The 27252-nt window shown below is 40.4% G+C and overlaps 1 protein-coding gene across 2 annotated transcripts; it reads left to right on the top strand.

Annotated features, from left to right (window-relative positions):
• Positions 1 to 257: 257 nt before the first annotated feature.
• Positions 258 to 26848, top strand: SLC17A5 (solute carrier family 17 member 5). 2 transcript variants are annotated; one of them, XM_068937560.1, is made up of 11 exons: positions 258 to 640; positions 5807 to 6003; positions 7353 to 7586; positions 8096 to 8183; positions 11339 to 11425; positions 12595 to 12713; positions 13473 to 13631; positions 15816 to 15948; positions 19926 to 20073; positions 23707 to 23797; positions 25207 to 26848. In XM_068937560.1, exons 1-11 carry the CDS (start codon positions 580 to 582, stop codon positions 25342 to 25344), a joined length of 1455 nt encoding a protein of 484 aa, XP_068793661.1. In that variant the 5' UTR covers positions 258 to 579; the 3' UTR covers positions 25345 to 26848. The 2 variants fall into 2 exon arrangements, with proteins under 2 accessions (XP_068793661.1, XP_009687458.2); XM_009689163.2 differs by lacking the exon at positions 258 to 640 and adding an exon at positions 857 to 1213.
• The last annotated feature ends 404 nt before the right edge of the window (positions 26849 to 27252 follow it).

Here is a 27252-nt window from a genome sequence, read left to right as displayed (position 1 = left end):
CCAACAGCTACCACAGAAGCAGCCCCGCAGCCCGAAGAGTGGCTATGCGTGATTTGCCTGACAATATTTGTCCTAAATAAGAGGAACTTCCTCAAAACAGCTGAGACAGGCTGCACAGCGACACACACGCTCCGTCCGTCCGTCCGTCAGTCAGTCAGCGCGCCCCCTTCCCCGCCCCGAGGGAGGGAGCGGCCGTTAGGCCCCGCCCCTCCCCGCCTCCGCGAGGGAGGGAGCGGCCGTTAGGCCCCGCCCCCGCGAGGGAGGGAGCGGCCGCGTCCCATTCCAGGCAGGAAGGCCGCGAAACCTCTTGCCCTCACCAAAGATGGCAACTGAGGGCAGGCCGGGAGCGGTGCTGCGCTGCGGCTGAGGCCGCTTCCGCCCGGCCGGCCGCCTGCCTGCCTGCGGCGGTCACATGTCCGCCCGTGGCTGCAGCTGCTGCTGCCCGGCGCTGGCGGGGCAGAGCCGGGCGGGTGGGCAGGCTGCGGCGCCGCGACCCGCGCTCCCGTCCTCTCAGCGGTGGTGGCGGCAGCGGCGGGCGGCCTGGCCCTGGGCGTCCTGCGGGGCTCGGCGGGCGGCGAGATGGAGCCCGAGGAAGGAGCGGACCGCACCCCGCTGCTGAAGGAGTCCCAGCCGGGCACGGGTGAGAGACGCGGTGGCGGGGGAGCCGCCCGGCGGCGGCGGCTGTGCCCGGCCGCGCTGCGGGCAGCGCCGGGCCGGGGCCGGGGAGCGCGGCGGCGGCGACGCTGCGAGGGGCGGGCCCGGGCTGCGCCGCGCCCGGCGGCGGCGACGGCGCGTTGCCATGGAGCTGGCGCGGCCCGCAGGCCTGTGGGGTCACCCTGCGCGGGGCGATGGGGCCGGGGTGGGGGGGCCGCAGGACCCGGCCTCTCGCCTGGCGCAAGCCGCAGCGGAGCGGCCCGCGCACCTCTGCCCGCCCTAGGGGGCACCGCAGCGGGGGAAAGCCGCCCGCGTCGCCGTGCGGGCTGCAGTTAACAGAAATGCCGCGTGACCGCAGCGAGTGCTGCCCTCGCCCCCCGAAGGCGTCGAGGGCCCCCGCGGGTAGTGGGGGCTGATGCGCCGGGGGCGGCCGGCGTGACCCGCCTGCCGCAGCGAGACGTGCTCGCTCCTGAGCGCGGAGCTCCGCAAGCGAGCGCTGAGCCAGCCAAGCACCACCGTGTGCCGTTACAGGGGTCAGGGTTTTGTCTGAAACCCTCTGGTAAGGGACAACAGAAGTACGGCCGTGCTGTCTGATTTGCCTGCAAATGCATATCTTTGGTTTGGTGGGGTAGGGTTTTGTTTTTTTTTTTTTTTTTAAGTGAGGAGCAATGGGTCGTTTCAACTTAAACCTTGGCCTAGCTGTTAACAGCTGCTAGGGGTCCACCAAGGTTATAGTACTGTTTCGTTTTACGAGAGAATTTGAGTAAGGCTGTTTGCTTGTTACAGACATACAGAGAAGAATAAAAGTGGAAGAAAGCGTGAAGATGATTAGAGGAAAAGATGACCATTACGGGGTTTTAACAACAGGGCTTAGCAGTAGATCTCGTGTTTAGGGTGTTGTCTGTGCTGTTTGTCTATGTTGAGAAACCAAACTATACAAATAAAGTAAAGATTTAAGTTTTTCAGTATGCCACACAGAAACGCTCTTACCTTCTTAAGAAACGTGTAACTGCAGCCACAGGGGCTGTTAACAAAACGACAAGAGTGCTAAAGAGGAATTTGAGTTCCAGTCGGTTAATAAAGCAATAATTTAAGTTTGCACAATGTCTCATGTTCTAGTTGAAGTTGTTCACCTCACCCACAAGGAAAAATACAATAGAAGAGCAACTTCCTTTAACCGCATTGCGACTCCCAGTACAGACCTCATTTTTCTTACTGAAAGTAGAGATCTTGTTCAATTATAGCCACAGTGTTTGTTGTAAAACATGTTTCCAAAATCGGCATTAACTGTAGATGTAGGACCCCAGACTGCTGATCAAGGTAAGGGCTTGAATATCATGGTTAGCTGCCTTTAACTTTAGAGCAAAAACGTCTGTCTCTTGGTCAGTGTATTCTGCAGTCTCATCTCATTAAAGGTGGGTATCTGAATTGCGCCTCGAATCTTCCTGAATCTTCCTCTCTTTGGCTAACCTGATCTAATATTTCCAGTGTTTGTAAACGCACTTAGTGAAAAGACAGGAAAGCACTAATATAACAGCCATTTATTTCAGTCATGCAAATCCACGTGTTAGTCTGATTTTTATGCCAAGCTGTTTACAACTGAAAAAAATCTGACACTTGTGATGATAAGTTCTTATGCATCTGTTTAGTGGAGCTTGCTCTCCAGGCAAGATAAGAGTTTCCAGAGTAAGAATAATGGACATTTCAGTTCATCCGCATTTCTAAGGAAGTGGAAATAGCATGATATTCAGCCTTCTGTTATTACTGCTTGTTTAACCCCAGCAAATATAGCTAGAGCAGTGGAAAGGTTAAGTAGCTTTACCTGTAATTATGTTCATTGTTATGAATTAGCTGACTACAGATTTTCTATTGAGGATAAATTGCTTTTTAAACAACAATAAAGGGGCAGTGAAGCTGTTTGACTGGTTTTTGTGCAGGAAGAACTTCCTGCTCTTGGTGTCTGTTGTTTTTAACCAATAAATTCTTGCCTGCTGTCCTTGATTTCATTTAAAAATCATATATGCCTTTTCCACATGCTGCAGACAGAAATTGTAGTTATCACAGGTCTGGAAGGCATGTTTTGTATATTTCCACAGTAGCCTCTCTTTATTAGTCGCTTACTAAAGAAACGTGACAAATACAGCCTCTCTGTCATTTTAACATATGCAGCCATAATAAACTTCAGATAAAGCTGCTCACGGAGAGATAAGATAGCAGATGGAGAGAGAAATAGCAAAGTTCTACACCCTTCCTGAAAAATACACTCTTGCAGAAAGGCTCTGCTGGTGTTCCCACTGAGAAAGAAGAGATGGCGTAAGCTCATCCCTGTTTCTAGAAAATTCAGGAGAGGGAGAGAGTCTTTAGATACACTGTCCACAGGAAAAGCTTTTTGTCTCTCATTGCGGATCAGGGAATCCGATCAAGAGACATACAGCAGCAGCCGCCGCCGATCAGGCTTCAGTCAATCGTGCTGTTCATAGAACTACTTGTTCTAGTCATCATTTAAATTCTGCATATCCAGAGAAAGTTGCGGTTGCTCTACACTAGTGTAGTATTTTCAGCTGTTGATTTGCAATCCTGCCAGAGTTCCAGAACTCCAGGTTATAAAATTTTCCATTAGCAGTATAGTTTCCTTACAAGTGGAAACTCTCTCTATCCATTTGAAAATACAGCAAATTTTTCATAGTGGCTTCTGAACTCTTTGACATTTCTATTCAGTAACTTTAGATATCTATTCAGATTTTTTTAGGAAAGTAATGCTTTATTTCCCTTGCTTTGCTTTCTGGATTTTCTTTTAATGTTAGTTTCCCATATGACACATCACAAATCAGCAAACCCTGCTGTGTCTACAGCATTAAGAATCACTTGCTGTTATAACAGTCCTCTTTGAGCAAGTATATTTGAAGTTTCTCTGTTATCTTTGTTTCTTCAGGTGTTGCTTTGAATGGTGTTGCTTTGTTCTTCAGGTGTTGCATCACGAGGATTGACTTTTTAGTTGTGCTCGGATGCGACACTACTCTTCTCTCTTGTAGTTGATTGTTAGGGTTTAGCAACCGTGTTTTTTTGTGGGTGTGTGCTTCAGCAGGAAAATATCTTTCTTTTTTAAAATAGATAAATATTCAAACCTGATTCTTGCCATACCAAATAACGTGTTTAATCTTCCTGTAAGTCTGTAACAGTCTCTCTTGAATCTGTAAGACTTGTTTTGATTGTGTATTTATGCAACAGGAAAGTTTCAGATTGGTTACCTAGTCAGGTAACCTCTAGCATTCTTGGCTGTCTTAGGCTGGGCATCTAATAATTTCAACGGTTCTTATACTGTATTATAGTTTTGAATCTTTGGGCACAAAGATTTACCAAAATACAGACAGGATTGGTTACTTACTTTTAAAGTTATGCTGATTTCCAAATGGGCTATGTTGTTGGTTTTTTAGCATCACTGTTAGAGATGGCTCCAACTTCAATCGCTAGCATAGCTGCTGCTGTGAAAGTCATCGTGTGGATAGCTGAAGACCCTCTTGGCATGGATATGTGTGTTCCGTGCTGATGGTTAAGTCGCAGAGCTGCTTTTGGGCTTTGGCAGCCTGTCCAGTGTTATTACTCCTTGGCATGACAGGGGAAGGATCACATCGTTAGGAGTTCATGGTTGATGACGCAAATGACATGAAGTCAACCCTCACCGTATGTATAAGCTATATTTGACCTTCAGAGTGTCCTGAAGGGCAGAGAGGTACAAGATTAGCTCTATATACCATTTAGATTTCTTTCCTTCTTGGTTTTTGGTTTTGTTTTTTTAAACCAAACATCACCTTTTGTTCCTTTCCTGAGAACATGAACAGTACCTTCGAGTTCATAGAGTTAGGAAAGCCTCCCTATTGCCACTGGTGATGTGCTGGCCAGAGTACAGCTGAATTGATCTGAAGGACAAACAAGCGTGATCTGGCACTGATGAATGAGCTCTGCCAAATGCTGCTTGCTGTGTGCTGCTGCAGGGTGGGAGAAGGGAATCTGTAACTGTACAGACTCTGGTGTCTGGGTGTAAAGAGCTGGCAGAGTTGACTTAATGCTGAAACACAGACTTTGTGCCGAATCTAAGACCTATTTTCCCTTGATAGCTTTCTTATTGCCTAGTGATTGCAGAAGAGGGGCAGAGTGGGAAACTGATAGCGATTTACAGTGCCACAGCAGGGTTTGCCTTTTCCCTTTCTGGTAGATGGACGGTTTTCTCTATTTGGCAAACGTTAGAAAACACAATCTGGTTTGTAAGCAAACTTTTAGGGGGGAGATTGTCCTAGAAAACAGCATGGAATCTCAGTGGCTGTTCCTTAGCTTTGCTTTAAGAATCTATCTATCTTGAACCATTTTCAAGTATATAACAGGGTTCTCGCTAATCTCATTTTCCTAGCATCAATTTCCAGTTTGAATAATTATCACTGCATTTTCAAGAGGACTTTAGAAACCATATTTCACAGAATCACAGAACAGTTGAGGCTGGAAGGACCTCTGGAGATGATCTAGTCCAAACCCCCTGATCAAGCAGGGCCACCTAGAGCAAGTGGCACAGGATCACGTCCCGACGGCTTTTGAATATCTCCAAGGATGGAGACTCCACAACCTCTCTGGGCAACCTGTGCCAGTGCTCAGTCACCCTCCCAGGAAAGGAAGTTTTTCCTCATGTTCAGACAGAACTGCCTGTGGTTCAGTTTGTGCCCGTTGCCTCTTGTCCTGTTGCTGGGCACCATGGAGAAGAGTCTGGCCCCATCCTCTCGACACCCTCCCTTCAGATATTTAAACATATTCATAAGATTCCCCCCTCAGTCTTCTCTTCTCCAGGCTGATTTATAAATCCATTTCTCCAAACCATGCATCATGTTTCCGCTGCAGCCTTTGTGCTTAGGCACATAGCTGCCATTAGTCTAAACCAGAATTACTTTTGTGTTTTGCTCATCAGTAGAAAAACGTCCGTGTGTTCACTGTCTCCGACATCTATTACCCCTATTGAATACACTCATTCAGAGTAGAGCAATGAACTTTTCTTGCTTATTTTTCCCCATAAATATCTGAGATTACTAGTTAAAACTGTTCATCACTCATTCTTTTTTGTTTTGTTTTTTGTTTTAACAGAATCTAACCTATTATTTACTCATTTCAGTGCCTGCATGCTGCTCAGCTCGCTACAATTTAGCGCTGCTGGCCTTTTTTGGATTCTTCCTTCTGTATGCCTTGCGTGTGAACCTCAGTGTTGCTCTCGTGGATATGGTAGAACCTAACACAAGCTTAGCAAAGAATACAACTTCCAATGTGTGTCCAGAACATTCCTCTACTATCAATGTTCCTCGCAATACGTCGGTAAGGTCTCAATTATATTCTTCTGAAATGTAACTTTTAAAGTTGTTTTTAATATAACTCTGATTAATGACTCATGGTTAGGTAGCAAGAGACCTGCTTGCTCTTTAGTAGGTAACCTTTTCAGAATGCATACTGGTTCTCTTAGAGATAGTCTGAAAATGATGCTTTAAATGATTAGCTGATGTAGAAATGCTGTGCTAACGGTCAAGTTGTTTTACGTACATCCGTACTCTACTATCCTTTACAAATTGGCTAATCTGACCTTATAGGTCTAATATGACTCACTGTTTTCTATGCCTGTGACTGACTGTTACTATTATATCTGCGTCAGAGCTCGCATCAGTGCCTGTATTTGTCTGTCTGGTTTTCATGCAGTCTTGATGGCATGAAATTTCATTGCACATTACCTAACATGCAGTATCTTTCTTCTCAGTTCTTTGGTCTCTTTTACATTATCATGGTTCTTGTCTTATGTCCTTCATTTCTTGATTTCCCTTCCAGTAATCCTTAAAATCTCATTCTCTAACTGAACAGGACTTGTTGGATGTGAAAAGATGCTTTTCGCCTTATAACTGAATTTTATTACTGAGCCCTTTCCCCCTGTTCCTGCCTTTACTTTGCTTGTTTAGAGGTCATTTATTATTTATCATGATTAAAGTATAACTGTAAACTGTTTGGGAAGAAGATTATCTCATCACTTCTGTGAAATGTATGCTCATTTAGATGCCCATAAATAATGCTTTTGGAAGTGATCCCATCCTTCCTAATCAATTTCTTCAGAAACAGCTGGTATCCTCTTGCTCATTTCCCATACAGCTTCAGGCTTCATATCTCTGTCATCTTTACTTTTATTGCTTTGTCCGCTAAACGCATCTTCCCTCGTCATGCTTGTCCTCTTCTTTGACCTATCTTTGTGAATCATCTCCTTGGCTGCTCTCTTTATCTAATTTAAGTGTCTCCATCTCTCTGCTTGATTTTTCTCTCCAATAAGTTTCCCTGTAGGGAAAGCCATTTTCTAGAGAGCCATTCTGTCTCTTTTCTTTAGTGGTACATAGAATGGCAACGCTGTGATACAAGTGTGGGATTCACACTCGTGTAGGCACATCCCAGTGGTCAGTACCTACGTCACCTAACCCAGGTTGCTTGGAATTCAGCACGGAATAACTGCCCAAGCATTTATTTAATATTGTGATGTTTTTCGTGCTCAGGCTACATATGTCTGTACATTTATAAAAGAGCTGCAATTTAGTCATAAAGGGCTAAGGGATGGATCAAAGTCATATTTAATATAGCCAGAGAAACTGCTATTTTGAGCTTATTGCATCTCAGGTTTTGTTTTCTCTTTTTAGGGGAAAAAATATTCTTGGGATGCTGATACTCAGGGATGGATCCTTGGTTCGTTTTTCTATGGCTATATCATTACTCAGATTCCAGGTGGATATCTTGCCAGCAAAATTGGAGGGAAGCTGTTGCTGGGGTTTGGCGTCTTTGGTACTGCTGTCTTCACCTTGCTTACTCCCTTAGCAGCAAATCTGGGAGTTGGCTATCTCATAGCTGTCAGAGCCTTGGAAGGATTGGGAGAGGTAATCCTTTTTCTGTTTACAACCTGAAAATGTGCCTGAACAATTTGTTAATAAATTGGACTGATCGGACTTTGCAGGTGGTGGTATACTTCTTGAAGTGTGTGGATTGCTTCAGTGTGAGTGGCTTAATTTTACTTTTTTGAATAGTTACAAAGTGTACCCTGTTTTGGGCCTAAGCTTTCTGAGTAAGAAAATAGATTTATTTGCAAGAACACCTGTAAAACGCAACTACAATTATCTTCTTTCTCTTTTGTCAGAAATTAGGAGCTCAAAACAATATTGTTTGCATTCTTGCAGCTTTTCCAGTGTATAGAGAATCAAAAGCAGAAGAGAAATTTATTTTGACTAATTACCCTCGCACTGGGAACGCATTTCATCAATTAGTTGTTGCTAAAGAAGAGATTAACAGATTGCACTACTGTTTTTAATTAAAAGTGTTTTGAAAAATGAGAACTTGAAGGGAGTTCTGAAATTGTCACACTTCAGCAGAATGAATGTTTGCTTTCCAGGGTGTTACCTTTCCTGCTATGCATTCGATGTGGTCGTCTTGGGCTCCTCCACTGGAACGCAGCAAGCTCCTTAGTATTTCTTATGCAGGTGAGAAATTCCCACGCTGATAACGGGATTATACATTTTTACTGCAGTAACAGGGAGGATTGACTTAAATCAAAGGGATTTCTATTACCAATTTTAATTGGGATTTAAACTGGAAAGCATAACATGGAATTAAAGCTTGTTTTTGCGTTTGTAATCTTCATTTTTTTTTCATAGTTTTGTAACCCTGATAAAAGATATTAATCTGCAACTAAGTATAAACTTCAGACTAAATTTGGTACGTTTTGCTGACTGAGATATGCACGGTATACGTTTACCTAACCATTACATGGTTCTGTGAAAGTACTGTGATTTTTCTTAGTTTTTTTTATTAAGCTAGAAAATTGCTAGCTGTTAATTTTGCCAAATGTTCATTTTTACATTCTTGCGACTCTTTTCAAGTAGTATTTTGATGAAAAGTGGTATTATAAATGCTTGAAAAAGTACTAAATGTACTAGCTTTGTGTGTAAGAAAAAAGCAAGCTTTAAATGTATGTAGTCAACCGTGAAGGAGTTCCTGAACAGCAAGCTACTAGAATTTAATAGGTAACTTAAGATGTATTCTTGCATTAAAAAAAAGACAATAACTGCCTTCCTTTTTTCCAGTCGGTAGCTGTGAAATAAAGAAGTTACGTTCTCAATGGCTATAACATTGTGATGTTTATAAAGCTCAATTTTATCTACAGAATTAGAATTTCTCTCTTGATCCTGTGTATGCAGTTGTTTGTTTTAAAACAAACACTTAAGTTGTGAAAATTTGAAGGGAATTGCAGTGTTTTTATTTTCATTTCAATATAGTAGATCTAAGCTTTGCACTATATTGAAAAACAATTGATTTAGTATTCTTTAAAGAAAAAGTATTTATTACAAATATAATCATTGAACATGAAAAATATTTTTGTTCTTCTGTGATATCATTTTGTATCTTCTACTGTTAAAGCAGTTTTAAGGTTATTTCCTAAACTGTGTCCTCTTAGTAACATTATTTACCACTATTATTTGCAATATTGTTTGGTATTTTCAAAATTTTCAGTAGGATAATCATTTCTAAAACTTCTCCTGGAAGAAGGAGAGAGATTTTTTTCGTACTGCTGTGTTCATGCACCGGAATGCAGTGTACTTCAGTTTTTCCATAAACCTTCATTCCTTTGGGGTTTAAAGTGATGTAGAAAATTACTATAAAGCTGTTTAATAAAAGATATTGTGAATAAAGGAGACTTAGCAGTAGGAAGAAAAAAGATGGGGCAAAATCTTCAGGAAGGATTTTTTTTTAAAAAAAAAAAAAAACCCACAACCTGCTTTTGGAGGAGATCAAGGAAGAAAAAGTCCAAGGTCCCAGGCACTGTTACAAGAGCTGCTTTTACGTTTTTTCAGCTGTGCCACAAATAGATTTCTACATTCACTAGTCAAAATTGATACTCTTTCTTTAAAGAGGACAAATGTTGCCTTCAGTTAATGAAGTATGGCTTGTTTTACTCATTCTTGTTAGTGTTAATCTGTTACAATGGAATTAATGGCTCTTTTTAGAACTGGACTTTGTCCAGAAAACGGGCGATACCATGTAAACTAAGGCTACGGTTTCATAACCAGCTAAGCCAGTCTAATGGCTCACTTGTGCTAGAAGGAAGGAGGCCATAATCATTTCTTCCTCCCTTCTCCTTGCACGCTCCCACGCTCCCTTCTAGCCACCTGTCACATGCCTGCCTTTGCACTATCGCAGGCACTCATCAGACCCTTCCATGAGTCGCTTTAACCTACCTAATGCTGCAGGAAGTTTTGGGTTGTTTTTTTTTGGGGGGGGGGGAGGGGGAGTTAATCTCTTTTTTCTGCCTTATTAGTGAGTTAAATCTGCTTAAAAGTCTGCTTGTGAAAGCCAGCACAAGTAAAGCAGAGAACAGAGTTGGGATTGGCACCTGCTGCATTTAGCAACAGTGAGCACTGTGTCTTTGTATCTGGTGAAACCATATGCTAGTGTACAAGCAAGAAGAGACGGGGGCCCCAGATTGCCATTTGTTAGCAGACGTGGATGGATAAGCCATCTCTCCCAAATTTAGTGAAGTATTTGTTTTTTTCCCCACATTTCTCAGTTGACCGTCATGTGATCTGTGGTTTATTTAATCACATTGGTTGGGGATTTTTTTTTTTGAGAACATTTGATCAAAGTTGCATGTAGTTGTTGTTTTGACTTGTATTTTGTATGAAGTATGTGGCTTTGTTTGTGGTTGAAGCTTTCTGCCCAGAAGAAAAATGATTGTTCCCATGAAGATGGCATTTCAGTCAGCATATCAAGATAATCTGCTGTTTTCTGAGTTGAGACTGGGTTTGGAAAAGTGATCATATAACTAACATTAAGAGACAAGGTGTACTATTTAATTAACACCAGCTGAGAGTTCCTAAGTATGTAGATAAGATGGTTTGGGTTTCTAGTTTACATTAGTGGAAGAAAATCTGAACAACAAAATGTATCCTGAATCATAAACTCAGGAATAGCTCTTTCCAGCTTGTGACTTGTACCTGAACTGGACTCTACTGATCTTTCCCCTCCTCCTGGCCTGATCCTGCTCCACGCTGAGTTAAGTGAAGGCACATATAGAAGCGGTTGATTACTTGAGTGTCCTCTGGCTCTTGTGCCTCGCTCTCCTGCTCCTGTGGAGCTAGTAAGGGTTAGGAGCAATGAAAAGTGAAGACACCAAGTCAGGAAATATTTATTTCCCCCCCCCCCCCAAAGAAAAAGTACGTAATTGTACTGTGATCAGCTCAATCTTGTTTCCTCACAACGTCAGTTTGCTAAGCAGTACTGTTTTGAATATGTGTGTTTCTCATTCGATTTCATATTTAGGGCCACCGCTTTACTGGAGATTAGTAATGTGCCAAGAACTTCTGTATATTCTTTGCCCGCTCTCGTTGTTTTTTGCTTTTAATTTTATAATTGTGCGTAATTTAGTTTAGGGCTTTGAGTCCGTTTTTGTGGAGTTACCAAAGCAGCTCTTTTGTTCCTGTGTTACTTTAAGATGAAATGGCAGCCCTCTGCTGGTGGTAACAAGTATTTTCTGCATGATTTCTTACAGAAAAATAAAATGACTGTGACATGCTCTTTAGTTTAAGAGCTATATAGATGTGGTGGTTTTTTTTTTTTTTTTTTTACTTTCTTCTCGTAGGTGCACAGCTGGGAACCGTTGTGTCTCTGCCACTGTCTGGTTTAATATGCTACTATATGAATTGGATTTACGTGTTTTACATATTTGGTAAGGATTTTCTTATTATTTAGAGTATAATCCATCCACTTTTCAGAAGCCATGGTATGTTGTGTTAGTTCCTCTTACATGAAACTTGAAATAACATTTAAAGACATGCTTGACATGGCAGGGAGCTAATTTTTCTCCTGGGAAGTTACAGTTCTTTAAGGCTAAGAAGATTCCTGAGGGTGGCTATGTTAACTGTGCTTCCAATGAGCAAAGCTGTCTCTCAGTTGAACAAAAGCTGGTACAAATCAATGGTTCTCAGCTCTCCCACCATTGGGAAACAGCAGACTGTAATTTCTCATTTGAAGTGTGAAATCGAGTTAATAACTTTAATCCCAGGAACAAACTTCTAGTACAAAGGAAAGAACATCTAAAAAGTTCCTGCTGTTGTAATGCTGTTCCGTAAGAGGCTCAAACAGAAAATATTTTCTGATAGAATGTCACAGATCTAAGGGCAGCTTTTAATAGGTCTGTATGTGTATCTGAGCTGTTCCATCTTCTGGACGGGAAGGGAAGACTCAGAATGAAAGACAAGGATTACGTTTTCCTCAGCAAAGCCTCCTCTAATTTTTGTATAAATAAAAAAGCTCAGACCAGAAAATTAGAGGAAACAAAATAAATTGTAATGTTATATAAAAGTACAGTTGATTTGGACTGATTATTGACAAAGGTAAATTTTTCCTAACAATTCTGGGATTTCGTTTAAAAAAGGAAAGGGAAGCTTGGTACGCCAGTTAAGCTTTATTTAGCAGTATTTTGTGTGCATGTTCTCAGTATTTTTTATAATTGATTTTAATGTGACTTTTATTTCCTCTCCGAGAGACATATCTTCTGTGGTTGTTCCATGTGACTGATAAAAATACAATATGTATGTGTATGCAACTTTGTTGCTGTGTGAGGCATTTCTTAAAAAAAAACAAACAGAAAAAAACAAAGCCACAAAAAGCCCCCAGCTTCCTTCTTAGTTAGTTTTATTGTTTATTACCTCTAAATGTACGTACTTAAGCCACTTCTGGGAACTACTGTTTGTATGAAGATAGAATTTTTTCCAAATGCTCTAATATAATTTTAATGACCATTATTTCTCTAAGTAAATCATCTGGGAATGTTACTCAGTCAGTGTAATTGCTTTTATTTTTATTTCTCCTTCACCCATCTTTTCCCAACAATAGGTGCACTTGGAGTATTATGGTTCTTCTTCTGGATGTGGTTGGTTAGTGATACACCAGAAATTCACAGGAGCATTTCACATACCGAAAGAGAATATATACTTTCTTCTCTAAAAGATCAGGTATAGCGTTTTGGTATAGTCATCTAAGTAAGAACATAAACTGTAAATATTGGAGTCACCATAATGCTCAGTTGGTCTAGAAAAACATCCTTAATCTAAAGGATTAAACTAAAACTGAAAAAAATCCTTGAAATTTAAAAAAAAAAAAAAAAACCCTGTATTATGTCTTTAAACTTTGTCAAACAACATTTTGTGCCTTTTTTCCTTGTGTATCTATCTACTAGAGTACAAAGGGAGAGAGACCGCTGTTAGCGAAGAAAGCATTTTGGAAATGCTCATGAGAAGATCCCTAAAGCATGCATAAGGGTTTATTCCTGTGATTGCGAATATGCATTTCTAACCTGTGAAGTTGGTTGAGAGATCAAAGCTAATACATGAGATTGAATAGCAAAGATTCAGCTCAATAAACACGTGAGGAGTGACTTTAATATTAAATTGCTGATAGTATAAAAAGGAGGCAACAAATCTCAACAAGGGAAGGCATGCTTTTTAAAACTGATTACAAAACATACTAGTCATTGGTTTACTTTGCGATAGTAAAGAGAAGAGTAACATACCTTAAGATGCCTTCAGTGAAAACTGACCACAGCAATTCCTTTATTGCAGATGACTTCATCTGTTGACATAGACTCATTCTGTGCCCTTCAGAATGAATAATCACCACTCATTTGACAGGGTCAAAATACTTGTAGTTAAATGTTCATTTTTATCTGCTGATCATTCGGTCTCTTCTTTTTCTCTCTGCCTCCCGTGTTTTAGCTTTCGACACAAAAATCAGTTCCCTGGAGACGGATACTGGAGTCCCTGCCGCTCTGGGCTATTGTTGTGGCACACTTTTCCTATAACTGGACTTTCTATACTCTTCTCACGCTCTTGCCCACGTACATGAAGGAGATCCTGCGGTTTGATGCACAAGAGGTGAGATAAATAAGAACAATATAGTCGCTTTGTTCTGACTTAAAGAAATGGAATAAGAAATGTGCCCTGCTGTTTAGAGTGGAGGAACTCATTTACAAACCTGGGAATGTAAATGTGCAGCTTGGAAATAGTAAATTAAATCCCCACAGCTGAAGGGATACATCTCAAATGTTGTCTGTGTTGTAATTTCCACAGGGTTTCAGGATCTATTTGATGTTTTTTGTCAGCGCTAGCTTTCCAGCTCATTCTTCTGGCTGAACATGCATGCTACTTTATTTTAGATTACAGCAGTTAAAAAAAAAAAAAAAAAACAGAACAAAACTGGAAGAACACTTTTTTCTGAGGACTAGACTAAACTTATCCACAGACCTTCTAAAGTCCAGAAATAGCGTTTTTCACGAAAGATGGAATTGCTCATCAGGAAAAAAATATCAGGGGAGAACGTTCTTATTTATAGCGATTATTTGGCTGTGCTGTTGCTTTTTCTTTAATGAGAAAGTTCCAGTGATAGCATAGTTTACCTGCATGAGCTGGTATAGCTTGAGTAAAAAGGTGCTCGGATGGAGATTTCAAGATGTTTAGCATAGGTTCCTGCCAGTTTAACACATGAGGTTGGTCTAGAGTAAACTGTTGAAGCACACCTTGCAAGAAAGAGGTGACGTTAGCAATCTTGGGAGGACTGGGAGGTGGGAACTAGAGTGCCAGAAGAGTAGGACATGCTACAAAATGGCTAGAAAAAAATAGCTGAAAGAACTTGCTTTTAAGGTTCCTCATAACGTCTCCCCAGAGGAGTACCTGCGTAACTGTCTATAAAGGTATTTGCTACCACAGCCCTGAATGCATTTTTCTGTAAAACACTATTGCATTAAATGCCAACAAGTTTTGCTGTGGAGTGGTTTCCTATGTCTCTGGGTTATATTTCGTCTTCTTTTTGGAGTGACTTCAAAGTACTGACTGTTGTGACACTTAAAAAAAAGAAAAATGCTTGCATAATAGTGTCGGACTAGCTTGTTGCCACACATTTAGTTGGGAATTGCATTAGCGTTTAAAATGTTATGCGGTAACAACTGTATAATCTACCAGTTTCCATTCTATAATAAAGGGAACAATTAAAAGTACTACTGCGTCTTTGAACATTGCTTCAAAATAAGATTTTTATTACTAAGACTGTCTTCTATTTTTCAAAAGTTTTCCTACTGCTTTTTAAAATTGGGCATTGAAACCCAACAGGCAGCACCTTTGCTGATAGAGTGGATTCTTGGATGTGTTTTTATGCTCTCATTTCAAATTAAATGGCATAGGGAAGCTTTCTCTTCTTTCTTGACAAATCTGCATTTTATAATCGTACGTAAATGTTAAAACATTTCCGTCCAACTTCATCCACATACCTTTTAACCAGAGTTTAGGCAAATTATATTTAGCCATAGTCATGTGGAAAGGCTGGAAGCTTGTGCAGCAAGTACTTCTTGTTTCCCTTATCAGAAAAATGCAGAATAAAGCAGGAGTCACTAAACAACTATTACTTAAAGTAATGGGAGTTAGCATGTGACTTGAGTATACATAATGGCAGGTCCTAGATAATAGCTTTATTTTGGGATCATAAGACATACAGACTGGATCTGATGAAAGTCCTGGCTTATATGTGGTCTCTGATTATGGCCGGCCAGCATCAAGTGTTTCAGCACAGATGTGAGATAACATAATCTTGAAGAGTTATAGTAGTATAGACCCCTGAGACTCCGTATAGCTTTCAAAATTTTAGGTAATACGAACAGCTTCCTCTTACGCTAGTAAATCACTTGATAGCCTGCTGTATTTGAAATGAGTGTTTTGTTTCTGGAATCTCACACGATCAGGTTAATGAACATGAAGTATCTTTATGTATAGTTTTCTTTTTCCAAAACCCAGTTGCTGATTTATACCTGTGAATTTTTTTTTGTATTTGCTGCATTGGTGCTTAAGGATTATGTCACTGATGTGTAAACTCTTCATTGCATAACTTTAGATTGCTTTGCCTTTTCTAGGCTCAGGTTTCTCTTGCAGTAAAACCAACAATAGTTATTTGGGTGGTCATGGCACCTCTGGTTCAGTCTGTCTTAACGCTCCAGCACAAATTATTTTGCAGCTCATTAAATTGCTGTTTCAGTGTTTTAACCATCTTTTTTTTTTCCCCCTCGTTAACAGAATGGTTTTTTATCTGCCCTACCTTATTTTGGCTGCTGGTTGTGTATAATTCTGTCTGGACAAATTGCTGACTACTTACGGGAAAAACAGAACTTGTCTACCGTTTGTGTTCGCAAATGTTTTACCCTAATAGGTAGGTGCAAGTATCTTCTTGGTTTGGAACGTACCATAGGGCCAGTCTGGGAAAAATTAAGACACTGGGAGAATAATGTGACATTTTGCTGCGAAATTCAGGAGGGTTGTGCATGGCTTGAGAGAAGCTGCTCTTCAGTAGTATTAGTTGTGCTGGGCTGTGGAAGTGGAACTAAAATGTTTGCATCAGCTTGCTGTGCTGGACATCTGGCATCATGTTATCTTCTAGTATTCCTCTGAACCCAAATGTCTTAAGCCTGGCTGGTACTTTTCTGACTGCCTTAGCTGAAAATTCTTTATGTTTCAATGTGTAGTGCTGGTGCTTTTTCTTCTCCTCTGCCCAGCTGTCAGGCCAAGAAGTTTTTAAGGGTCTTAGGCGTGTTTGGTTTTTCTTATTGTTGTTTTTTTGTTTTGTTTTTGACTCTTTTGTTTCCCTGACCAGTAGAGTACCATGTTAACAACTTAAGCTACAGCGTTTAGTTTTTTTACCTAAATAACAAGCAGGGGGAAGAAAATCCCTTTGTACGTATACCAAAATGCTAAGGAAAAATCATCTAACTGCACCATCCTGTATTAAGTAAAGAACAACAGTTACCTGAGAAACTGAGTTACTACAGATAAAACATGCGACTAAAGCAGCAGTTCCACAGATTGCTTTAACTTTACTTGAATCAAAGGATAAAATCTTTAAATGTGTTTAGATTTCCTTGAAAGTTAGTAAATTCCCTGTTTGAGGTCTGGTGCCCTTTTGCATGGTATGAGTACCGTGCTCTAGGCTATTCTTGGGGTTCCCCCCCCCCCCCAGATAATCCTGAGATGATTTTAGTCAGCCATCACCTGTGCCCAAGAAACTTATGTTTCCTATTTTATTTTTTGCACAGATCTGCACACTTGAGAACAAAAGCAAGTAGCTAATGAAACTGAATTGCAACCAGGAATTTTTAACTCTCAGTGATGTTAAGGGGCTTGAGGGGGGGGACACAATAATGAAATTCAAAGTTAGAAATGCAGAAATGTTCACGTGTTCTAAATTATTTTTTTTAATCTCAGTCAGAGTGAGTGTAACGTTAAAAGGGATTGTTAAAGCTGTGGCTGTACCTTCTAAGAATAGCAAAGTGCCCTAGTTGAATAGAGGTTTGGACATACAGGTTTTGCTCTTAGTGCTGCCACTGGACTGCCTGCCTTAAGCAAGTCTTTTTATTACTCTTCAGTGCGATTTGCCCTCTTTTTATTACTCTTCAGTGCGATTTGCCCTCTTGGAGAATATGCTGCTTCTCATTTTCTTTCCTGCTGAGGAGTGTTGTATAAGCACTGTGCTGCTGCTCTTGAGATCATTAGTTGCTAAGAAGGCAGGAGAGAATTCATCTTGGTAAACTTTATGATATTTAGAAACTGTTTTTAAAAAAACTTAATTTCAGTGTTGCAATAGCCTATGCATCGTGGCATTAGAGTCAATAATACATTAGCAGAGCATGCGCTATTCGGCTAAGTGTGGCAGCATCTTTGCACATCTTTGTGTGTCCCGGTGTATTCCAGAATTTTCACCTTGCCAGTGTTCCTTGGAAAGAGCTTTAAGAAATAATAAGCTATTGAAGACTATTTTAGATCACTGGCTGAAATGGAGCTTGTAGGTGTTCTCTATGCAAATTATTTCTTTTAAGGTATTTGTAAAGACAGAATCAAATCTTGTCTCGGAGGAATTTCACCCTAGCTTCTATCTGTCTGTGGAACTCGAGTTTTTGTTGTTTCAGTCAGTGTTTACCTAAACCTTACAAGACTAAGAAACAAGATCTTTGGAATAATGTCAGGTGGAGCCAAAGAAAGAAGACCTAAGTGTTGCAAACTGCCCCTTGGATTGAAGTGGTAACTGGATTACAGATGAGGACAGCTTTTGTCTTATTCCGTGTCCCTAGAATTATTTGCTTGTATTGTCCCTAAATGCTCTCTCTTCTCCTGTGTTAAATGGGTGTTATCGTGGCAAACTGACTACTTGTGTTAGACACCACCGTTTCTCCTACTAGTTCATAAATGTCTTGTGTTTCACTCGAGAATTATAAACAGTACACAGAGAGGTGGAATATTCAGTGCTTTCTCTGGTTCAGTCTTCAGAAGAAAGATCCGTTTTAGCAGATACTTGACAAAATTAAAGAGTTGAAGACTAACAGAAGGAAAGAACAATTAAAGATTTACCTAAATTATGTGTATTCAAGCGGGCAGGACAATGGCGAAACTCACTGTGGTACTTAACCTTCAGAGACTGCAAGCTATATTCTTTTTAGGTATCTTGTGAGAGTAAGCAGAAAAGGAGCAACATAAATGCTGTATTTCTCTTTTAAAGAAGACGAAAAAAACACTTCTAGAAATAGAAACCTTCAGTTCAACTCGTGAAAGTCTTATTGCTGATTGTGGTTACTCAGATGACCTAAGAAAAAGAGGAGGGGAGCCCTCATGTGAATTTGTTGAGAATAAATCATGTCATTTTTCCATAATAAAGTGGACTTACCGAATGAAAAAACATAGACTGATGTATTTTGACCTGAGTGAAGATTCGGACATTCTTATAAGCAAGCTAATGAAATAGGTAAAATCACCATTTTAACGGTGATAATTGCTTAAAAGAATGATACATTGTGAATGGCCCTCTCGAGCTGAGAGGGCCGATTGTCAGGCATGAGTCTGTCCCCAGCCCAGTGTTTGAATGTTTTGCTTATTTAAGACTCGGATAATTGAACAGGAATAAACTTGTAAAATTATCAGTCACTACCAGGATAAGCAGGCCAAAGAGAATCCCCAATAGTCTGGATTAATTGCAGGAGAGGTGATCTGAAATCAAGGTGGGCTATACTGAGGACAAGTACAAAAGGTGTATTTAGGAAGGTGAAATCGATTGCTGATTTAAAAGATAAATAAATAAAAAATAAAAAGCAATGGAGAGATTAGGCACCGGTATTACAGGGCAGGGTCTGCGTAGTAGTGAATCAGCAGTTAAATTAGTGACTAGTGAATCAGAATTAAATATGGGAGCACGGGGTCCATACAGGGTGCAGCCTGCTTGATATATGCCCACGCTACGTGCCGTTCACTATCTGTCAGTTCGATTGCTTGCTGTAAAGCAATATAACAAACTCGCAAGCGTTTTTTGAAGCCTACGCCATTTCGGTGATCCTGTTTACTGCAGGGCCTCACAGCCGGATTCACGCAGCTCAGCGGCAGCGTGCTGTGGCTTAATGAAATGCAGGAGGCTTTTTTTAGGCTGGCTCCATCAACAATAAGACATGTACTGGGAGCTGTTTTCAGAGCTCATGATGAGTGCATGTACCTGGCCAGCTCTGGTCAAGGAAATGGGCACCAAAGTTAACTTCAGAGCAGAAGCAGCATGCCGCAGCTCATGATGGCTGCTGAGTAACTGTTCCCAGTACCTGAAGTAGCGTCTCCAAGGTTAGCTTGGATTTTGTACGCCGTTCTGCAGGCTGCAAGAATACCTGTATGAGAGATTCAGATCTTAAGCAAGAAATAAAACTAATTGTAGAAGGTGCTAGAAGGAAAACTAGAAAACTATCTCCTAAAAGCTGGAGCATTAAACAAGGGAAACTTATTCACAGTACATTGTTCACTGGTGTCAGCACAGCTTCTGTTAGTTTTTTTTTTGGGGGGGGGGGTTGTTGTTTTTTAGTAAAATTAAGTTAGCTTTTGAAGTCACTTTCAGTATCACTTGAGTTGTGGTGATATTTTATTCAGTTAAAGCTTATCCTTTGCAGCCAGAGTGAGATTTTTCTAGTCTGGTGAACGTGCAGAGCCTGGCTCCCTCCGGAGGCAGCAACGGGCTCTTCTGCCCAGGCCCCCTTTAGCGTGTGTGGCGCAGTGCTGGGTTTTGTACACAAGGTGGCGGTGGAAGTTGTGTGTATAAAACTTAAAAGCAGCTTAGAGCCTGTTAACCAGCTATTACGAGTCCCTTGATTCTAAGATTTTATTTTAAAGGGATGATTGGACCCGCAGTGTTCTTAGTAGCGGCTGGCTTCATAGGCTGCAACTATATGCTGGCTGTGGCATTCGTGACCATATCAACAACACTAGGAGGATTTTGTACATCTGGTTACAGCATCAACCATCTGGACATAGCACCGTCGTAAGTATTGCTGGAGTATTATTAGTGCTTGCGATACTCTTATGACCACCTTTCTGTATTGCTGAGGTGTCTGGGAGCCTTAGAGGTGAGCCATGGTATGTTGCTAAATACTCTTAAATTAAGTCAGATCCTGAGGCTCTCAAATCAAGCATCCAGTCGGAGTATATGTTCTTGGCCTGTGTTTTCATCCCATATTTATGGGATGGGTACCATATTGTCATCTCATCCCTCAAGAGTGTTGTGAAAATAAAGTAATATCTGTGAAGAGTTCCGCTGGAAAGCTGTTGGGATGATTACAGTTCTGCTTGTAATAATTGAATAGTATGCAGAAAGTAAGGCCTGGGCCCATATACTGAGCGACTAGAGTGAAACAAAATACTAAATAGTGCTCAGTGAGCACAATCCATCCTATGCTCTGAGTGCAATAGAGCTGTAACCGGAAAAAGGAAATCATGCAGCTGCAGCGTGCATCTCATGAGGCATATCCACAAGCAAATGTTTTGCATGCAGGTGACAACCGAGGTTTCCAGGTTCCGGATGGTGCGTGTGTGTTTTAACTGGGGAGGTGTTTCACTTTGCAGTCTTAATATGTTTCTTTCAGGGGGGATTTTGTATCTAATAATGCACATAATATCTTAGGTGTTTAAAAAAAGCACAAGGAAAAAAAAAAAAAATCATGTGGTGTGGCACTGATGCTTCCGTATCAGCCACGCAGGCTAATTAGCTTCACCACATGGACTGCTGCTGTTTCCCCTGACCACATCCCACTCTGTTCTTCATACCCTCCCCCAAGTGCTGGTTTTATTCCTTTTGCATTTAAATCAGACAAGTTCTTTCACCCCTTCTCTCCTCCTACATATGGAAAAAGGAGCAGACTGATTGCAAGTGCAAGAGAGGCAGGTGTCTTGCTCTCGCTTCAGGAATTTTGGCCCAGCATGGCCTGTAGAGATGAATGGCTGCTCCTGCAGGAAAAATTTCTTGGGCTGGCATATGCGCAGGGTGGATGCTGTTTTACTGAAAACAGTGACTCTCTATTCAGCATATGCAAGCTTTAATTCGGGGAACATCGGTCCCAACGGAGACAGAGAAGGAAAAGGGAATGTACTTGTCACAAAGGTCCTACAGAAAATTGTCTCCAAATACAGAATTACCAGAACATCTAATAAAAGAGCAAAGTCTTCTTCCCCCCCCAGTTTAGGTTTTTGGAAATATCTAACTCTTACGGCTGAGATGGCCCAGGCAGACTTCCACAATTTCAAGGAAAAGTTTGGCATAATTGTAAAACGGTTGAGAACAGTCGCTGCAGAAAAGTCTGAAGGAATCCTCTGCTGAGAATTGACTCAGTCTGACTTTCTTTTTTCTGTCTGAGAGGCATAAGACTAACCAGAAGTGATTCAAAGCAATTCTATGATGCGTTTACATGCCCCTTGTAATTGGGCGAGAGTATGCTGATTAGAATAGCAAAGGGCCCCTTGTTGCTACTAAAACTTGCGTTATGCCAAAGAAATAATGTTTATGTTCCCATGAAAAAGTGAATGAAAATACTGATATTGAAGAGGGAAAAATAACTGCTGTATGTTTTTAGTTTATAACACACATTTGTTGTGCTATCAGTGCACTGAGTTGTGGGCGGCAGACGAGATTGTTCTTGTGTGGGAAATGTATTCCAGTCTAGCTCTTAAAAAATTATGGCAGCATATTGTTTTAAATTTAAGTATGTCACAGTGAGGCTTTATATTATTTCTTTGGCTCTGTTATGTGCTATATACTTCACGTATCTGCTCTTGTAGTCCTGATTTTGCTTTGTAACTACCCTGAAAGTCCCTTTGTATTCACTCATACCTACAATGTCATAAGAACCTGACCAACAGATTGCTAATTAGTCTTGCTCTACAGATATGTCATTATTTACTTTCATATTTCATACAGGAGCCTCCGCTATGCTGAGGGAGTGGCATAGCTGCTATCTCTATCAGACACTGAGCTTTATCAAGAATGCACCCATGTCAGGAACAGTAGGCAAAACGAGAGGCGTTTGGCCAGCAATGAATTGTCAAAGATCTCTGGGGACCAGAGAAACTACTGAACTGTTAATTTTGAAAGTGTATATTAACAGCATTGTAGTGCTTAAACAAGCTGTTGAAGACAAAATACGTTTATTTCTATTTAAAGCCTTTAAATGGAGTCTTACTGTATGCTTATCTGACTGAGGAAGCTTTTACACTTTCACATTCAGCTTCATGGAGGCCTTTTAAATTGTAAGCATTTCCAAGATACGAAAGGGATATAAATGCTACGTGCTTGATATGCAAGAAAAAAGGATTGTTGTAATTACAGCAGTGAAGTTCAGTCTAAAATACATTGCCATACTTTGAACTGATGTGTGTGTTGACTTCCAAGAAAAATCAACTAATAGGTTTAATAATTTTCTGAGGAACACCACATTTTCCTAATCTTACTGGACTGAATGCACATAGCACAACCTTTTATAGCAATGATGTGGTTGCATTCTCCTGTTTTAATAAATGAAAATAGTCAAAAAGTCTTTAGAGACATAATTATATTTTTCTTATTATGTTGTCATTGTTAAAATAGATGAGGACAAAATTGCACTTTGCTGAACGGCCCAAAGTGATCACTGGGAGATAAGTCCTTTCTCCTCCAGTAAACAACAGCTGGTCTTAATGTTTTGTGTGATTCTTCAGCCAGGAGGTTCAGTCTGAAAAGCTGAACTGCAGGGATCTGTGCTCTGGTGGTTGGAAGGCTGAGCTCAGATGTAAAATGTTGAGGTCTCATTTCTCTTCAGTGTCTTTCCCAAGTCGGTGCTTGTGGTGCAGTCTCAAACATGATTTCTTTTTTTGTCTCACAGTACTCCTGTGAGGTGTTTAACTGTCCACGGATGAGACGCTGAGGCTCAGATGTTAAGCAAGTTACCGGGTTCTCCCAGCAGGTTTTTATGGCTGCTGGGAGGGGTGTGTGTGTGTGTGTGTGTAACAGAGGTACACATTCATGGAATCGGAAGCCTCAGAGTGGAAATGCAAGAATAGCAACCAGTAGAAGGGGTTAAGCCAGGCCCGTTCCCCATTGGCGTTTAAGGCCCCGACCCAGAGAAAGCTGAGGGGAAGGACTGCTGCAGAGCTCTGCTAACTCAGGCCTTTGGAACTTGCTCTGTAGTGTGAGTGGGGATATCCATCCAGACTAGTGATACTGCCTTCTTGGCAGATACTTTTTAGCAATGATATCTGAACCATCTCTTGCTGTTGCCAGACAGCACTCTGTCATGCTCCTTGTTGCCTTTTCACTTCAAGGCATGCAGTGTTTCTTTTCTAATTTCTCCAGTGGATCCGTTCCAGAGAGTTTGGTTGCGGCTTAGCTAAGGGGATGTGGTTTTGGATTATGGGTCCTAAGCAAAGCTGTGAGTAGTTAATTCATGCTAAATTATGTAACTGGCCTCTGGAGAACATGAGCGTGTATTGAGTTGTCACTGAGTTTCTGTTAGATAAGTGCAACTGATTCCCACTTGTACATTCGTGTGATCAAGATGAGGCTTGTGTGATCTGATTAGGCAAAATTGCTTCCATGGCTGATAAGCAGGATAAGTTTAATAAGCAGTGCGAACAATTTCTCCTACAGGTATGCTGGAATCCTCCTTGGAATCACAAATTCATTTGCCACCATCCCAGGAATGGTGGGGCCAGTTATTGCCAAGAACCTCACTCATAATGTGAGTCTATTTTCTATTTTTTCCATCGCTCTATTTTATATACTCTCTTGAATGGGAATAAGGTAAAATCAAAGACCTATGTAGGGCTTTAGAATTTTAGTGACTCAGCCCTTGTATCCTCTCAGGAGGAAAACTTGCACGTTGTTAGCACGTGTCAGAATTCTATTAAAATTCCAACTAGACGACACAGCTGTAATATTGTTTTATGAAATTAAGACAGGCCCTTCCATATTTTTTCTGAAATCAGTTTCCCAAATACACTGTTGAGTTGCAAGGTCAGCATTTGTCATATCAACAAGAAACTAGATTCAGACCTATGGGTTTCATAGTGCACCGCTCTGTGTGTACGTTACAGGATCAGAACGTTCTAACCTATGTTAGTTTCCCAAGAGCTAAACTGAACAGTAAGCGTTAAATTTTACCTCAAACGGTTTAATCTCACAGAAAGTGTGACTTGCAGTTTTTTGTTTGAAAGGATGGAAGGGAGGAAAGGAGTTGTTTGCTTGCTTTTTAAATCAACTATAAGCGTTATTAAATATTGTAGGGAATGAAAATGGGAGGAGCAAGTTTACTGATACAATTGAATTGCTGCTGTTTGTGATCCCTCTGGTCATTCTCTTAAATAATATGAAAATATTAGCTAATGCATAAATCCAAACAAATTAGCTTCTTCAAGGCACGTTTTAATGATTCTTCCCCACCTCACCCCAACGTGAATGTACTGTTGTAGTGTTGTCCTCTTTTCTTAGTAAGATCATATATAGATTTGTTACAGTAGTCATCTACAATTTAAAAAAAAAAAAAAACCTTAAAACATCTGCATGTATTATTTCTTCATTTAAAAAAAAAAAAAAAAGCCTACATGTCTTCAAGCTTTTCTTACAAAAAACGTCAGAGTTCAAAAGATCGTCATTGAAATCTGAGGAAAGATAAGTACCTTGTTTGGGCTAATTCACATATGGCTAAAATGCTAATGCGTCTGGAAGTCATTAAAATTAGCTTATTGCTTAGTATAGGGAGAACTTCTGCTCTCGAGTCAGCTGACCTGAAAGCCATGTAGCGTTTTCCGTTAACCTAATGTTCTCTGTGTGCCTGTGTAGTCTTCATGCAAATCTGAATTTGGGTATGAAAGTTGTGCATCTGAGGTGATAAACTGATCCAGCTTGTCTAATGTAATCCTAATGGGACTGTCTGTGTATGCTGGGTTATTAAACTGAAGTTGACTAAACTGGCAATTTGATCTTTTATGTTTATAGTGCTTTTATGTCAATATGAAATCATGCTATATAGCTTTTACATTTAAATAGGCGAGCCATGTAGGATCTATTTTAGAAATAACTTTTTCTTTAGTGTGGAGCTGCAAATTGACTGCATCTTTCCCCCCGCCCCCCCGCCCCTTCTTTTGACAGAATACTGTGGGAGAATGGCAGACTGTTTTCTATATTGCTGCTTCTATTAATTTATTTGGAGCAATTTTCTTTGCATTATTTGGAAGTGGAGAAGTTCAGGACTGGGCAGTCAGTGGTTATCACTTGCACAGAAACTGAAGGAGACGTTGAAATACCCAAGCTGTGCTGAATCCCCGCGTGCTAGAATTATGTGACCGGAAAAGTGCCTTTCCTACTGATGCCTAAGAGTCTTCAGAGCTTTTCAGTTTAACTGTTTTATCTGTGTATCTTTTTGTACTGGAAATCATTGACAGCATATGTATGTTATTTCCTAACAAGAAACTACTTGAATTAAATAGAATGGCTTCATGTTAGGACTTGATATCAAATGTATGATCAGAGAATTAACATTTTAAATTGATGTGCTAGGCTCAATTTCCTTCCAGATTTTAATGAAAATTTTCTGAAGTAATGTGTAGGAGGACGTTTGCTAATACTGAAATGAGAGGGAAAAAAGTGATTGTGCGGCAGCATGAGGAGGAATGGAATGCAAAGAACTGAACGTGAAAAGCAGTGTTTTGGTTTCCATGATAAGATTGATAATGTTTTTTGTTTAAATGTCCAGAAAATTTCTAGTTTTCTACAGTCTTTTATAATTCTTTTATTTTTGTCAGTGTTTTAATTGAAGCCTAAAGAAATGCACAGATGGCTTTATTCTATTTTATGCACAACGTTTCAAGATATAAATATTCACTGTTTCAAGAATGCGGCTTCACAATCGATCTAGAGCAATGAGGAAGTAAAATGTATGGTTGTGACTGACGGAGTAAGCCATGTGTTGCTGTTCTCTGTGGTGCAGGTTTTTTAAACAGGCCTTACTTTATATTCCTCTGTGCAATTGAAGACGTGGTGCAAATATGTGGTTTAAATCTAAGCGGTGTAAAGAGTGAACTAGAAATAGAATGTCTGGATGTTTACATTAACATAACTTTCAATGTGGCAGTGCAATTTTGGCTGTTAATTGATACGGTGGAGTTTTTTCCTCTTGCATGTAGATGTATATGTCAGCTTGTCGGTGTAAATGCAATAAAATAAGGCCGGTGTAGGGCATAATGAAGAAAATTAGTTCTATAACAGCCTTGCTAGATAAAAGTAGAATAAAAAGAACTAGTGCAATATCCTGATGCTGCTGTTCTCCTATCAGCATAGAATTTGACACTCGAGCATCCTTGGCACAACATGCAGTTGAGTGCCACACAGTAGGATTAAATGAAGTCTGTGAAAACAGTGGCCTAGTTGAGAATGAACAGCTGAATAATCTTGTCACAAAGCAAAGGAAAATTCCCATGCCAAAGATTCCTGGATTGGAGCAATTCGGTAAAAAACACTTTAAAAAAACTTTAAAAAGAAAAAATTAAAAAACCTGCGCTCCGGGTTTCCCACATGCCACCAATTCAAAAGAAAAACCCAGTACTGAAGCTGCTCCAGTGGAGCCTACCTTCCTTCATTTCTAGGAAATGGCATCCGCCTCTTACTAGCTTTAAGAGCCGTATTGTTTTGACCTTCATTGTTGTGTCGTGTTCTTTGATTGGTGGAAGTGTGTTTAAATCTGGGTTTGTGTCTGCAGCATTTCCACAATAAATGATGCAAAATTCAGATGAAATTAAGTTGTTCAGTGGGAGTATGTTAAAGCTATGTTGTGTCTCCTGTGTTTCCACAATAAATGGAATGAATATTTACATGTGCAGTAGTTGTTGAAAAGGATCATCTCCTAGAAGTTAGGACACAATCCTCTAAGTATGCTGAAGAAGATTGTTGACTGGATTAAGGGATGGCTAATGGTTTCCAGAAAACTGCTTCATCAGCTTCTTAATCTAGCTTTACAGGTGAGTAGCATCTTACACCTGACACTATATTAAAGGAATAGTTTCACTTTGTGTCTAGAGATTTGTATTCTTTTAGTAGTCTTGTTTTTAAAAAAAAAAAAAAAAGTTTTTGGATATATATTGAATTAATTAACTCCTCTGCTCTTCTGCTCTTCTAGCGGTCACGAGTGGGGCAACATAC

The sequence above is a fragment of the Struthio camelus genome, chromosome 3 (assembly GCF_040807025.1).
Source record: "Struthio camelus isolate bStrCam1 chromosome 3, bStrCam1.hap1, whole genome shotgun sequence".
Lineage (NCBI taxonomy): Eukaryota > Metazoa > Chordata > Aves > Struthioniformes > Struthionidae > Struthio > Struthio camelus.
Note: the sequence above shows the minus strand (reverse complement) of the source record. Positions and strands in the feature narration are given on the sequence as shown.

Coding starts and splice junctions, on each gene's coding strand:
- SLC17A5 (XM_068937560.1), top strand. CDS start 580: ATGGAGCCCGAGGAAGGAGCGGACCGCACCCCGCTGCTGAAGGAGTCC. Junction 641..5,806: donor GGAGTCCCAGCCGGGCACGG/GTGAGAGACGCG, acceptor TACTCATTTCAG/TGCCTGCATGCTGCTCAGCT. Junction 8,184..11,338: donor CCTTAGTATTTCTTATGCAG/GTGAGAAATTCC, acceptor TTCTTCTCGTAG/GTGCACAGCTGGGAACCGTT.